Here is a 13460-nt window from a genome sequence, read left to right as displayed (position 1 = left end):
GGAGCCATCCGCTGGCCTCTGTGGTCACAACCATAAGGAACGCAAAGCAGTCAGTACCTGGTTTCTGGATCAAGGGAATCCACAAGTTTTTTGTCAGCCAGCAATTTTTGCAGACTTCGATATAATTCCACATTTGTGTTCAACCTAGAAAAATTACAGATGGAAAAAAAACCAATTAAATGACTTTCTCATACCTTGTTTTTAGCGTTACGTTAAGAGAACTGTGTGACATCCGAGCATGCACGCGCCCAGAGACCAACGTTCTGGGGGTTGGTTTTGTCTCTTCGTTTGGAAGAGAGAGAGCGTCACCGCAGTTAGAACAGAAACGGGGAGTCCGTCAGGCGGGGATGTCAGGGTACTGAGGGTTCTGAAAGGTAAGAGGATACATCTGAAGCCACAACCAGCAGCTGGAAGCAGAAGAGCAGTCGGGAGGGAGGGGACGGGAGGAACGTAGCTGGCCATCTGAGCCCGCTGCCATTGAGAACTCATTCCGTTAGCAATAGGCCAATGGCCACTTCTGTTTTGGTCCTTTTAGTGAGAAAGGAGCGAGGATGGGAGGAAGGATGGGCACAAAGATTTTGCGGTTCCCGAGCGAAGAGCCTAGAACCCGGGTAACCTTTGCCCTCCTGGGCCAGAGTGGCAGGCCCACACCGCCAGGAGAGTTCAAGGACACGGGCTTCAGGGACACGCCCTCGAGCTGCAACACCAACCCCACCGCTACTCTGTGACCTCGGGCAAGTTATTTGAATTCCCCCCAGCTTGTCCGGCTTCAGGTCACCCTAAGGGTTAAATGACATGCTACGTGTAGAGCACACACTCCCCACCCTAGTGGACAAACACTAGCCTTGCCAGCCTGCCCTTGCCCCCCACCCCCAACCCCACCCCCAAGAGCAGTTTTGCCCTCAGCCCGGGTCGCCATCCCACAGTCAGGTCCTCAGTCCTTCTTTCCCGGACGCCAAAAAGTCCTGGCACTCTCGGGGCTAAACAGTGAACTGGTTTGGGATACGATGTGCTCCCTGCCTGGTAGGTCCTCTGGGAAGGACAAGGCGGTAAGAACCATCAGCCAGTCCATACTCAGGCACCCGAGGTCCCCAGTCAGTGCGTAATCAAACACCTGCAGCTTTGTAGAAATTGAAGGGCTTCTGTTGCTGTGGTTCTCACTGGCCACCGCAGAGACCGAGGGGACTGAGGCACTCACCGCCACTGGGAGGATGCTCGCCCAGAAGGGCAGGCATACCACGGCTCCTGCACCCGGGCATCACTCCCAGGAAACCGGGAGAAAACCAACGTGGGCGCCTATCTCCCCCAGGCCCGCTCACCCTACGGGCCACCGCGTGTCACAAGGACAGGTTTAGAGGCAGCCCGCAGTGTCCTCCCTTCAGAGGTTTGAGCCAACGTCCCATGTGACGTTTTGTGTCCTAAGATCCTGAGATAAGGTCTCTAGCCTACAGGTGCCATCGACTCTAAACAAACACACCTCATCTCAGGCTTCTATTTCCGCTACTGGAAATAGATTCCTCAAGGATCAACAGAAGCAGTTACGATAGGACTCGGTTAAGGGCGCCTGGGTGGCTCAGTCGGTTACTAGTGACTCTTGATTTGGGCTCAGGTCGTGACCTCACGTTGGTGAGTTTGAGTCCCACATCGGGGGGATTCACTTTCTCGCACTCTCTCTCTCCGGCAAAATAAATATATGTTGAAAATATATGTTGGGGCGCCTGGGTGGCGCAGTCGGTTAGGCGTCCGGCTTCAGCCAGGTCACGATCTCGTGGTCCGGGAGTTCCAGCCCCGCGTCAGGCTCTGGGCTGATGGCTCAGAGCCTGGAGTCTGTTTCCGATTCTGTGTCTCCCTCTCTCTCTGCCCCTCCCCCGTTCATGCTCTCTCTCTGTCCCAAAAATAAATAAACGTCGGAAAAAAAAAAAATTTAAAAAAAAATAAAAAAAAGAAAATATATGTTGAAAAACAAAAAAATACATGTTGAAAATATATGTTGAAATACACACATATATATATATATATATATGTATGTCTATGTTGAAATATATGTTGAAAAACAAAGAAAAAGATACAGCTCAGCTAGCCCAAAGAAGAAAAGCAGCCCTGGTGCTGAGAATGGAGAGCAGGGCGGGGAATGGAGTGAAGGCTGCGAGTTCTGCCTCCTGACCCTCCCTTCAGGCCCTCGGCAGGCCTCGGGCGGTGGCCAGAGGGTGGCACCGAAGGAAAGACTGGCGCACGTCTCCAGGATGAAGGGAGGACCTTGCCCGGATGCTCAGGACAACACCCGGCTCTCGGTCATGGCTCCCTCGTCGTCCCCCCGCAAAACTCGGAACCCACATCCATGAGACCGGAACCGCATCTAGACTCAGGCCCGATGCAGCGTTCAATCAAGGTGGCTCAGGCGGGCACCCGGGCAGCTCTGACTCGTTTCTTGGGACTTTTCCCTGGACGGGGCGTGCTCCCTCCCAAGGAGCCCCCCCCCCCACCCCCCGCCCCGTGCCGGGTGTCTGGGGTCGGCAGGGACCGGCTTCGTCTCTTTCAACTTGCCACGGTGAGCAGCAGTGGCGACAGGAGATCACAGGCACTGTCCCCAGCAGAGCGGGTGACGCTCCGCGGGGCACGAGCAGCAGGTCCCCGTCCAAGCCGGGAGGCCACCGCGTCCACGCCGGGCCGGGCGAGCCGCGGTGCTCTCTCGCGGGGGACGCTGTGCGGCGGCGGCGGCGCGTCGGGCGCCGAAGAGCTTTCGGTACCGCGCGGCCCCCCGGGGGTGGTTTTCGCCAGCGCTGCGGAGCTCTCGTGGGCGGCGCAAGGCCCTTCGAGGCCCTTCGGGGTCACCCGAGCCCGCTGCGTCACAGCCCCGGCCCGCCTGGGCCCTCCGGGCTGGCTTTCTGACCGCCGACCCCGAGCTGGGGGGCCTGCAGGGCTGCCGGCGTCGAGACTCGGAGAGGCTCTGACTTAACGTGGCGACGACGGTCACCAGGGCAGCGGGGCTTCGCTCGGTGCCTCACGCGACCGCGGTGTGAGCCCGCCTTCCGCGCAGCAAACGCGAGGCAAAGCACGTGACCGCCTCGCTGGCGGGGAAGCCAAGCGACCGACCGACCGAACGAACGCGGGGGGGGGGGGGGGGGGAACGGACAGACAGACACGGGGCCACGCCGCCCCCGTCCCAGTCCCCTACCCTGCGGGCGGGGGACAAGCCCGGCGGACAAACGCCCGAAAGCGCAAATCCACAAAGCCGCGTCGCCCGAGACGCAACGGAGGGGGCGGGGACAGAACATACTTTTCCACCGCGGTGCCGATGCTTGTACAGGCTTCCTCCGCCGCCTCTCGGAACGCGGGCTCGGGGTGGGCGATTTTCACAAAATCGGCCTAATGAGGAAGAAAGACAAAACTGAGAGGGGGGTGTGATGGAAGGCTCTCCTCCGAGATCAGAGGGCAGAAGGGAAACCCTCCGCCGTCGAGTCAGCCCCTTGGCTCCGACCTCGGCGTTTCCATAACTGAGCTGTTCCTACACGAGTCGGGCGAAGCGGCCTCTTTCTCAACGTGTTGGGAGTCCCCGGGATCCAGTGGGGATCGTTCCAGAGAAAATACGTTCACTGGCCTCGTCTTAGGAAAGCCGTTCTCCTTCAAACGTAAACGCCAAGTCAATTCTCCCTAATTCTAGTTCAAAAGAAGCAGAATTTTATTTCAAATACTCTACAACTTTCTGGCTAAGATCGTTTACGGTGCGCTTCTCACATGTTAACCTGGCTGCAGAGAACAGCTCTTACAGGGTTCTCTTTTGTTGTTTCAATTGACACACAGCACAGTTTCAAGACTGATTTAACTACTCTAGCCTTTGTGCAGAAAACAAAGGCACATTCTCTCTTTACAGGCCTTTTAATAAAAATGGATTCCTACTCTTAGCTCCCATGACTCACAATCACCAGGGCCTGCAGCAGCTGCTACGCTGACCTCAGCATTTAACTGAGCTACACTTCTTTCTACTTTTTTAATGAAATCATGTAAAGTTAGACTTTAGTTTTCATGTTAATTGCCGTATACTTCAAAAGAAAAACGCAAGGGAACTACAAAATATCACGGATGTTCCTCGTTCTCTGAGAAAACAACATGTATGACTAGAATACGAAATAAAACCACCACAAGGTAAAAGTTCCTAATTTTATTATTAGTTTTCAATGTGAAAACATTTAAATCCATAGTTTTATACATCTGATGTAACAATGAGATAACAGTACCTGAAAAATTAGCTATGTAGAATTTACAATTTGTACAAATTACTAATCTACGCGTTGCAGAATTTACAATCAATATTAATTTCAAGATACTGGCATACATTTTAAAATTCATCTGTAGTACTGATGAGGAAAACAATACTGTTACATAGGAAATGTATTAAAAAAAGAAAAAGAAAGCAAATGTCCGTTTGGTGGCAAATCATAGTTTATAAAATCCTTGCCCTATTATGGTACTGATCCTACTGGCAGATAAAACCTTAAAACTTCAAAAGGAAGAAGGTTCGAGGCACCTGGGTGGCTCAGTCTGTTAAGCGTCCGACTTGCTTTCGGCTCAGGTTATGATCTCACGGTTCGTAAGTTTGAGCCCCACATCAGGCTCTGGGCTGACAGTACGGAGCCTGCTTGGGATTCCCTCTCTCTCCCTCTCTCTACCCCTTCTTCACGCTCTCTCTCTCAAAAATAAACAAACATTTAAAAAAGAAAAGGCAGAAGGTTCTTTGACTTTTTTACTCAAAGATTTCCACATACAAGTCATATTTAAATCTTTAAATGCGATACTACTATACCTCATAATCATAAAAAACTTTAAAAATAGGACAAGCTACGGGGCAGAGAGTTAAGATCTCTCAGCGAGGGGCAAAAGCAAAACTGTGGAGGGGCGCCTGGGTGGCACAGTCGGTTAAGCGTCTGACTTCAGCCAGGTCACGATCTCGCGGTCCGGGAGTTCGAGCCCCGCGTCAGGCTCTGGGCTGATGGCTCGGAGCCTGGAGCCTGTTTCCGATTCTGTGTCTCCCTCTCTCTCTGCCCCTCCCCCGTTCATGCTCTGTCTCTCTCTGTCCCAAAAATAAATAAACGTTGAAAAAAAAGAATTTAAAAAAAAAAAAAAAAAAAGCAAAACTGTGGGGAAAAAAAATCCTAGACCACCACTTAATTAAAATGCAGGCTAAGACAACAAATAAACCACCAACGAAGACATAAAGCCAGTACTTGATGGCACATAAGTGAAATTCCCTGACAACTATGTCCCTTTGCAGATTCCATCGGCACAATTACATGGAGGAAGTGTGAGGGGTCCTTGGGCAGTGAGTGCCTCTCCCTTCTCCTCCTCCACCCAAAGCATTTGCAGGGCAAACCGAGACCCTATAAAACCGAGAAGTGACTTCCAAACATGCAAAAAACAAGGATGGGGAGGTGTTACGCTGGGTGAAAGAGGTCATTTTCAAAGGGCAAGTGATTCCACTTATCTGACATTTTTTTTTTTTTTAACAATTTTTTTTAACGTTTATTTATTTTTGAGACAGGGAGAGACAGCATGAACGGGGGAGGGTCAGAGAGAGAGGGAGGGAGACACAGAATTTGAAACAGGCTCCAGGCTCTGAGCTGTCAGCACAGAGCCCGATGCGGGGCTTGAACTCACGGACCGCAAGATCATGACCTGAGCCGAAGTCGGCCACTTAACTGACTGAGCCACCCAGGCGCCCCATTATCTGACATTTTAAAAGAGGCCAACTGCGGGAGGGAGAACAGGTGGGTAGTTGCCAGAGGTAAGAGGGGAGGCCTGGGCAGGACTATACAGGGGCCTTTGGGGAGTGATGAGATGGTTATGTACCCAAACTGTGGCGGTGGCTACGTGAATACGTGAGTTAAAATTCACAGAACTACGCCAGCTCCAGAAAGAAGCCAATTTTGCCAAATGATAATTTTAAAAATAAATCCTTTTTAAAAAGCTAAGTGACACTCCAACCTCTCCAGGTAAGGGAGACCTATTCATCTGACCTAAGCAGCCAGCCAGCCAGGAGGAGGTTCAGAGCAGCGGGTTAAGGGCGTGAGTCCTACAGCCAGAACGCCTGGACTCTGAGCCCAGCCCCACCCCCTACTGGAGAGTGACCTTGGGCACATCACTTAACCTGTTACTGCCTTTCTTTCCACAACTGAAACTGCTAAGAAGGTTAGTTCAGTTAATCCAGGTAAACCTCTTACCAGGGCCTGGTGCCTCATAAGATCTAAAAAAAAAGCTGACATCGGAACATAAGCTCCCTGAGGCCAGAGACCGTGAGCGTCATAAGCCGCATTCCCAGTGCCTAGAACAGAGCCTGGCACGTGGTGGGGGCTCGACATTGAACGAATGCGAAGGGAAGGCAATATATAGTCTAATACGAAGTAGACAGGCTCAGGAGGGTTCAGTTTTGGATCACGTGCGCCACTCTAACGACATGACTACTGAAGACGTGGCTCTTTAGGGCAGATACACGTGTGCCTTCTATCTCAGCAACAGGCTTCTCAGCGAAGAGACGGAGGTATATGTCTGTTTCAACTTCAAAATGTGAAAAAAGGAAGCCACTAATACAATCAGTTTCGTATCCAAATCTTAGTTTTCACCGGAAAAGACATTTCTGAAAAGGTTATAAAAACTGGCTTTTCATAGGATTAATTTTACTGTCATGTGCAGGTAAATGTCCTCTTAAAACTCTCGTAGAAGTTTTTACGAGGAATCTTTCCCATACGAGTAATCATTGTTTGATTATACATCACGTGCTATTTTCGTAACTACACGTATTAAGGCACAAGTTCTACATGTCACCCTTTCCTCTACATTTTTCCCTTCCTAATGACTTTCTCCCACGAGAACAAGTCAGCTCTCACGTGGTTCAGATGCTGTCAGCATACGTGTTGCCAAAGCGAGGACCAGATGCTTTTAACTTTATAGTCTAGCATTAAACCTAATAAACTTAGCTTAAACGTTAACAGCTCGACACCCAGGTAGTTTCGAGGCTCACACCAAGCGTCTTACCAAGTCGGCCACCCTGCACAAGGAATCAGAGAGCTCGTCGAAAATGAGCACGGTCTGGGGCCCAGGTGCCACGGAACACACACGCTCCACAAGCAAGTCTGCCTTCCTCAAGGCATTTTCTTGGGCGACCCGAAATCCTTCTGGGGCGCTGAGCTCAGGAACTCCAAAAAGACCCTGCAATCCAGAGAACAGTTCCCATTTGTCACTAAAAACACGATTTTTCGGTGTTAAGTGTAAGTCCTTTTCTCGGAGAGGAAATCTCGGTTTTCACTGGTGTATCACATAATGCCATGTTCACATTTCCCACGTCATTCCATAGATTAAACGACACCTGTTTTAAGAATGTGAATGTGGGGCGCCTGGGTGGCGCAGTTGGTTAAGCATCCGACTTCAGCCAGGTCACGATCTCGCGGTCTGTGAGTTCGAGCCCCGCGTCAGGCTCTGGGCTGATGGCTCAGAGCCTGGAGCCTGTTTCCGATTCTGTGCCTCCCTCTCTCTCTGCCCCTCCCCCGTTCATGCTCTGTGTCTCTCTGTCCCAAAAATAAATAAACGTTGAAAAAAAAAAAAAAAAAAAAAAAAAAAAAAAAAAAAAAAAAAAAAAAGAATGTGAATGTTTTTTCATTTTTAATTATTTCATACAAAACAAAAATAGAACGATACAGGTTCAACACCCAGCTCAGCCACTACTACAGACCCTACCTCATAAAGTAGTTACAAGGATTAAATGAGATGATACGTGTTTTTAAAGCATTTCAACACTGCCTGGCACGCAGAAAGCCATTTAATAGATATTAGCTGTAATCACCATTAGCCGTATGACCCCGGTTGGCCTAGTTCTCTCTCCTCCTGGGTCTAAGTTGTCTCATTAAGCACGATGGGGATGACAGTACACATCTGACAGCATGGATACAGATATACTATATTAGAAAGTATATGTAAAGTCTTCTGGGGACGCTGCTGGCCATTGGGTCCAGTCCAGTACCTAGAACCAAGTATTCCACAACTCAAGATAGAGGGGATGAGTTGAGCACATAGATACTTCAGGAAGATTTAATAAGCATGTTAAGACCAACTCATTGGCTGAAAGCAGCAAATTTTATACTTTCCGAAAGCATGTCAGCATCTTGATAAGGACAAAGATCACTAATCCAATGGGAATGAGCATCCTTTTCTACCAGTTCAAACACTCTCGTTCAGCACCCAGGAAGGCAGGATAGAAAACACAAAGCATTTACTATGCATTTACTGCAAGCCAAGAGGAGAATTCTGTACCTAATACAGGTTCCCCCATTTAAATCACATAATCCTAGTGCAGGAACCATCATTCTTCTTTCACACATAAGGAAACACACTTTAAGAAGCCAAAAAAAAAAAAAAAAAAAAAGTCTGAGGTCATTAATTGTGGGAAAGACAGAACTTGAGCCCGCTTCGTCCATCTCCAAAGCCCACACTTTTTCCATACTTCTGTATTGCAATTTATCTGTTTGAAAGTCTCTCCTGAGAAGGCAAAATCCTAGAGGGAGGAACCGCTTTCATCATTTGAACCAGCTGCCCAGCATAGTGCCTACCACATGGGCAAACTCGTGGACGAGACAAATTAACGGACCAGCGCTTAGCTCTGTAGTTCAACTTTGCAGATGACTAATAGGTTGATTTTGGAAAACAGCAAGAGGTAAAATTTTCAGGACCGATAAGGCCTGCCTTTTCTGCAAGAAGGGATGCGTGAAATTAACCTCTCTCCAAACTGATTAAATAATGAAAAAAAAAAAAAAAAGACAGTTGCGGGCAGAGCAGAATCAGGACCAAAACCAAATCAGATTCTCTACACTGATTTAATTTGATTCAAGTACAGACTATTTTTCATTTCCCAGCACACCTCTCCACACTGCTCTTGGGAATTCTAAACCTCAGACTACTAGTTATGGAAATGACAAAAAAAAAAAAAAAAAACTACATTAACCTTTGTGGTTTTGTGTTGTTCTCTTGTTTAATGAAAAACCAATTCAGGTACCTGAAAATCCAATGTCAGTATCTAAACTCGTGATCTTCCAAAAAAAAAAAAAAAAAAAAAAGCTAAAATTAGTTTTGTTTCATCCACCCCAAACCAAACACTTTTTTCATCTTTCTACTCAATACCTATACGTGGTTGTTCTCCTCTCACCAAGTATGTTAAGACCTTATTCTGGTATTTACCCCTATGGAAGTTGGCCAATTTCATACAAAAATATTTTTAAAACAGTCAAAGCTAATGGCAGAGATCAAATAAGAAAACACTCAAATCAGTAAGCTCACTGTTAATGGTATCCTAGGCTCTTCTAAGAAAGGCAATGGTACAGATAACGAAGAAATTTAAAAGGCAAACATAAAAGTAACAACCTGAGGAGGGTAAAATCCACAAATGTAAAGTACAACAGGAATAGAAGGGTAAATCCCTTTCAAGCGTGCCTTCCTTTCACCTTTAACTCAGGCACTCGGTAAATACTGACTGCCTATGTAACGCCAGACACCTGCTGCGTGTATGGACGTAGCAATAAACAGGAACCAGAGAATTCAGTCAGTGACTTCCCGGGGGAAGAAATCAACGTGATCAACGCCATCGCATTATAGGAAATTAGACGGTTCTCAACAGTTTTTGTGTTTTATAACAAGAAGAGCCCAAAGCTTTGGAAAAAATTTAAACCGGCATTTCGAGCATCGCCGGCATTAGTAATTACACGGAAACTTGACGCCGCCCGTGAACTGTAGGGCGAGGCGCCAAGGCACTAGGGTTGGGTTGGGGCAGAAGCGCACTTCAGCTGGGGTTGGTCCCAGTGTGAGGCGAGGGCGGGACCCGGCAGGCGGGATTTACCGCCACCGCCAAAATGAACTATTTTAAGTGCACGTGGAGCGAGGGCTCACACGAGCCAGGTCCCAGGACCCACATTCTGGGGGGCAGGACCCCTAAAGACCGCCCCGCCCCCCTTACACCAGCCCCTCAAAGAGGAGGTGACGGGCAAGGTCACCGAGAGCGCACACGACACCCTACTGTACAAAGCGGGTTCGCTGCCCGGCTCCTCCCAGACCCAAAACACGCGGCCCGGATCCCTGCTGGGCCACGCGGGGGGGGTACGAGGGGAGCCCCCTCCCGCGCCGCTCACCCGGCGCTCGCCGAACAGGTCCAGGCGGCGGCCCTGGGGCTTGACATTGAAGGCGGCGCCCACCGGGAACCAGCTGGTGCTGACCCCTCGGGCGCGGATCCTGGCTCCGAGGACCCTCGAGCCCGCTCGCCCGGGCCATACAGGCGCTGCCCGGGTTCCGAGCCCGCCCAGCCTCCCGGCGCACAGCATCTGGAGCCCAGAGCAGCCCCTTCCCCCGCCGCGAGACCCCGCCCCTGCACCGCAGCTCCCGCCGGGAGCACGCGCACCGCGTTTCCAAGGCAGCGGGCCACGCCGCACCACGTGACGCCAGCGCTTCCGGGTCGGGGCTCGAGGCCCTCAGAACGTGAGCACGCCGCAGTCCCGCGAGCAAGAGCGTCGCTCCGCCGCCTTCACGGCGGACGCCGCGGTCTTGCGCCCCCGTGTGTCTGGAGTAAAGAACGGCCCAGGTTTACGCTTCCCTCCCACGTGACTCGAGCGAGGCGGGCAAAGTCTCGCCGCAGGGTGAATTCTTCCAGGAGGGGCAGCGAACGCTGGGCGACCGCCGCCTGAGTGCCTTCCCCGACGTGACAGCACCGGTGACGCTCGTCGACTCTATCGGCCTCCACCCTAAACGATGGTCGAAATTAAATCTACGGTATGACTGCACCGCATGGTTGTGTGGAACCGAGTAAATTTACTGCCAGTGAGTCTCCACTCAGAGTTTGGCTGGTAAAATTGTTACGATAATTAATCTACAGTGTACATTTGCAGAGGGAGGATTTCGCCGCACTTCACTCAGCCATAGGGGAATGAGAAGATTTGGGGGCAGGAGGCAGAAAGGAAACTGCGACTTGGGGCTTAGGATGGGGAGTGTGGGAAAGGGCTGGGGGCCCTGGACAGCCTTGGCCTCCCCTAAATGAACGGAAATCACACGGACAGGCGGAGTCGGGCCGGGTTCTTGTCCAGGACGGGAAGCTTACCCTTGCTAAACTTCAACGCCCTCGTCTGCAGAAAGGGAATCGTGCCAGGTGCCTGCCTCCTCCTGTACCTTCCAGAAGTGCGTGCAGATTACGTGAACGAGTTCACAGCGAGGTGTCTTTCTTTCGAGAGGCTTCTGTAGGTGGAGGGAGAAAAATGCCACGGTTGGGGAAGGGACCGAGGGGAGGGGAGGCTGCTCACGGCACCCTCACATTTTGCCTGGCTTCCTCCCTGCAGACACCTGCCGGTCCCTGGTCTGTTTCAGGGTCGAGCCCGGCTGCAGAGTGGCGGATGCACGTGGGACGGCCCCTTGACAACTGACGCTTCTGCAGAAGTGAAGCCGGGGGGTGCGGGTGTGAGAAGAGGCCCACCTAGGAAAGCGAGCAAGAGGGGAGGGCTGGCTACCGCCGCTTCCCGCCAGCGCCTCGAAATACGAAACACACAGCCTCAATTTTATGCAGGAACTGAACGCCGCCTGATTCGTTAAATCGGTGAGCGCACAGGGCATCGAGGGCGGTGGCGAGCTAGAAGGAGGATTCCTGTGACTTGTGCAGAGGAACAAGAGCCCGAGTGGACCTTTTGGTTCCGGGACAACCCACAGGCACATTCTTCTGAAACCGCTTTATTTGAAGTCGTTCCAGAGCTTTATCTCCCCTGAATGTTTGGGCTTGGAGTAAAACTGTTCACCTGAGCATTGCCTGTTGGGTTTGATCAGTCCTAAGAGCCTTCTGGAAAGGCCCAGAAAGCCAGAAGGTGAAGCCAGGAGTGAGTGGTACGTGCGTCCTATAGATCGCTTCTAATCCGCCTTCCTCCCTTCGCCGGGGGGAGGGGGGGGGGGGGGTAAAAAAAAAAAATTAGTTTCAAATGGAGTTTGTTTTCAGTTTAGCCTGGCAGGGAGAAAAGGCCCAGTTAATCGTGGTACATAACAATTAAAATTTAGCTAAGACAAGCAGTGTAGCGAACCTATACGATTCTTTACAACTTAACTATAAACTGTTTCATTATGCATGTACGGTAAGTTGTGATTTCATTTTCTCCTGACTTTTAATCAAAGACTTCAAATGATTTAAAATCCCCAAATTCCTAACTCTGTGTTAATATCTCATTATTGGCAACCGGTGGCTCATAGGGCAGCCTACCCCATGTGGCCGACCTAATGGCCATATAGCAGACCCTTACAAAGATGTCAAATGTGTCGTGTAAAAAAGAAAATTCATCAGTATATTACCAACATATTTGACCAAAAAAAAAATAAATAAATAATATATATATATATATATATTTGACAAAAATGCTTTTTCATTTTTTTCTTAAAAAGGTGCTTCAAACCTGAGAGACTTCCTTTAGCCCAGAATGATTTTCCTACAAGGATCCCTAACCATCGTAATGCAACATTTAAGCCTAAGAGTGTCCTGGGGTGGGGGTGGGGGTGGGGGGTGGGGGGTGGTGACAGCTTGTCCCAAATTAACCAAGTGTCTTGTGTCTCAGAGAGCCTGGCATCGTTAGACTGTTCAGGCCTGCAGCCCAGATTCACAGACAGCCAATGAAAAATCATCACAAATGGCGGATTACATGCGCCCCACCCCTGCCAGTCCAGCTTTATCTTTTGAAATCCTTTAAACTATGTTTTACATCCCATCTTCCATATTTCATCAAAAAAAAAAAAAGAAGAATTTTATAAAAGCTTGTATCCCCTGTGTGGTCATAAATGTATTTTTTTCCTTATGTCTATCTCAGCGTATAAAGTTGGGTTCCTGAATAACTCAGCACAGGTCGCCTCCCGATTCAACCCTAACAAAACCAGACTTCGGGGAGAAACCGCTTAGATTACTACAATCGAAAAAAGCCAGAGAGGGGATCCTGGGCTCAGTCAGTTGAGTGTCCGATTTCAGCTCAGGTCATGATCTGACGGTTCGTGAGTTTGAGCCCCACATTGGGCTCACGGCTGTCAGCCCAGAGCTCGCTTGGGATCCCCTGTCCTCCCGTCTCTCTGCCCCTCCCCTGCTTGCTCTCTCTCTCTCTCTCACTCTCAAAAATAAACATTAAAAAAAGCCAAAGAATAAGGACACTCTGGCTCAATAAATAAAGTGATCAGTCCCGCGGTAGCTGAGGGGAAGGAGGACAGCAAAGGTGGGTACAGGGGCCACAGTGCAAAACTGAAGGAGACACTCACACTCAGGGTCAAGTGCATCCAGCGGCAGCACCTGAAGGTGAGCCCCTCCTTCGATTCTGTACCCAGGGCCCCTCACTTGCTTCACCCCAGTCCTGGCTCTGTTCTAGAAGAAATAAGGAAGGCCAATCAAATACCTATAAACAGAAGTTATTTCTGTACATTTCCCA

General features: G+C 49.9%; 1 protein-coding gene and 1 long non-coding RNA gene across 6 annotated transcripts in view; one reads left to right on the top strand and one right to left on the bottom strand.

Annotated features, from left to right (window-relative positions):
- The window catches only part of MIPEP (mitochondrial intermediate peptidase), a 162333-nt gene extending 151878 nt beyond the window's left edge, over positions 1-10455 (bottom strand). For 2 of the 4 annotated variants that reach the window (XM_086715155.1, XM_086715156.1), the window contains exons 1-4: positions 10164-10454; positions 7027-7200; positions 3278-3366; positions 58-144 (exon numbers count right to left, since the gene is read on the bottom strand). In XM_086715155.1, the coding sequence (XP_086571281.1) occupies positions 58-144; positions 3278-3366; positions 7027-7200; positions 10164-10352 (539 nt within the window). In that variant the 5' untranslated portion in view covers positions 10353-10454. Of the gene's footprint in view, positions 1-57; positions 145-3277; positions 3367-7026; positions 7201-10163 lie in introns of all 4 variants that reach the window. The other 2 variants (XR_015254115.1, XM_025924782.2) reach the window with 2 other exon arrangements.
- Positions 10289-11946, top strand: LOC147584893 (uncharacterized). Of its 2 annotated transcripts, XR_015254116.1 has the most exons (3): positions 10289-10797; positions 11154-11258; positions 11358-11946. It is a non-coding gene; the product is annotated as an uncharacterized LOC147584893 (long non-coding RNA). The 2 variants fall into 2 exon arrangements; XR_015254117.1 differs by lacking the exon at positions 11154-11258.
- Positions 11947-13460: the final 1514 nt, after the last annotated feature.

The sequence above is a fragment of the Puma concolor genome, chromosome A1, assembly GCF_028749965.1.
Source record: "Puma concolor isolate L17-30 chromosome A1, mPumCon1.1.hap2, whole genome shotgun sequence".
NCBI lineage: Eukaryota > Metazoa > Chordata > Mammalia > Carnivora > Felidae > Puma > Puma concolor.
Note: the sequence above shows the minus strand (reverse complement) of the source record. Positions and strands in the feature narration are given on the sequence as shown.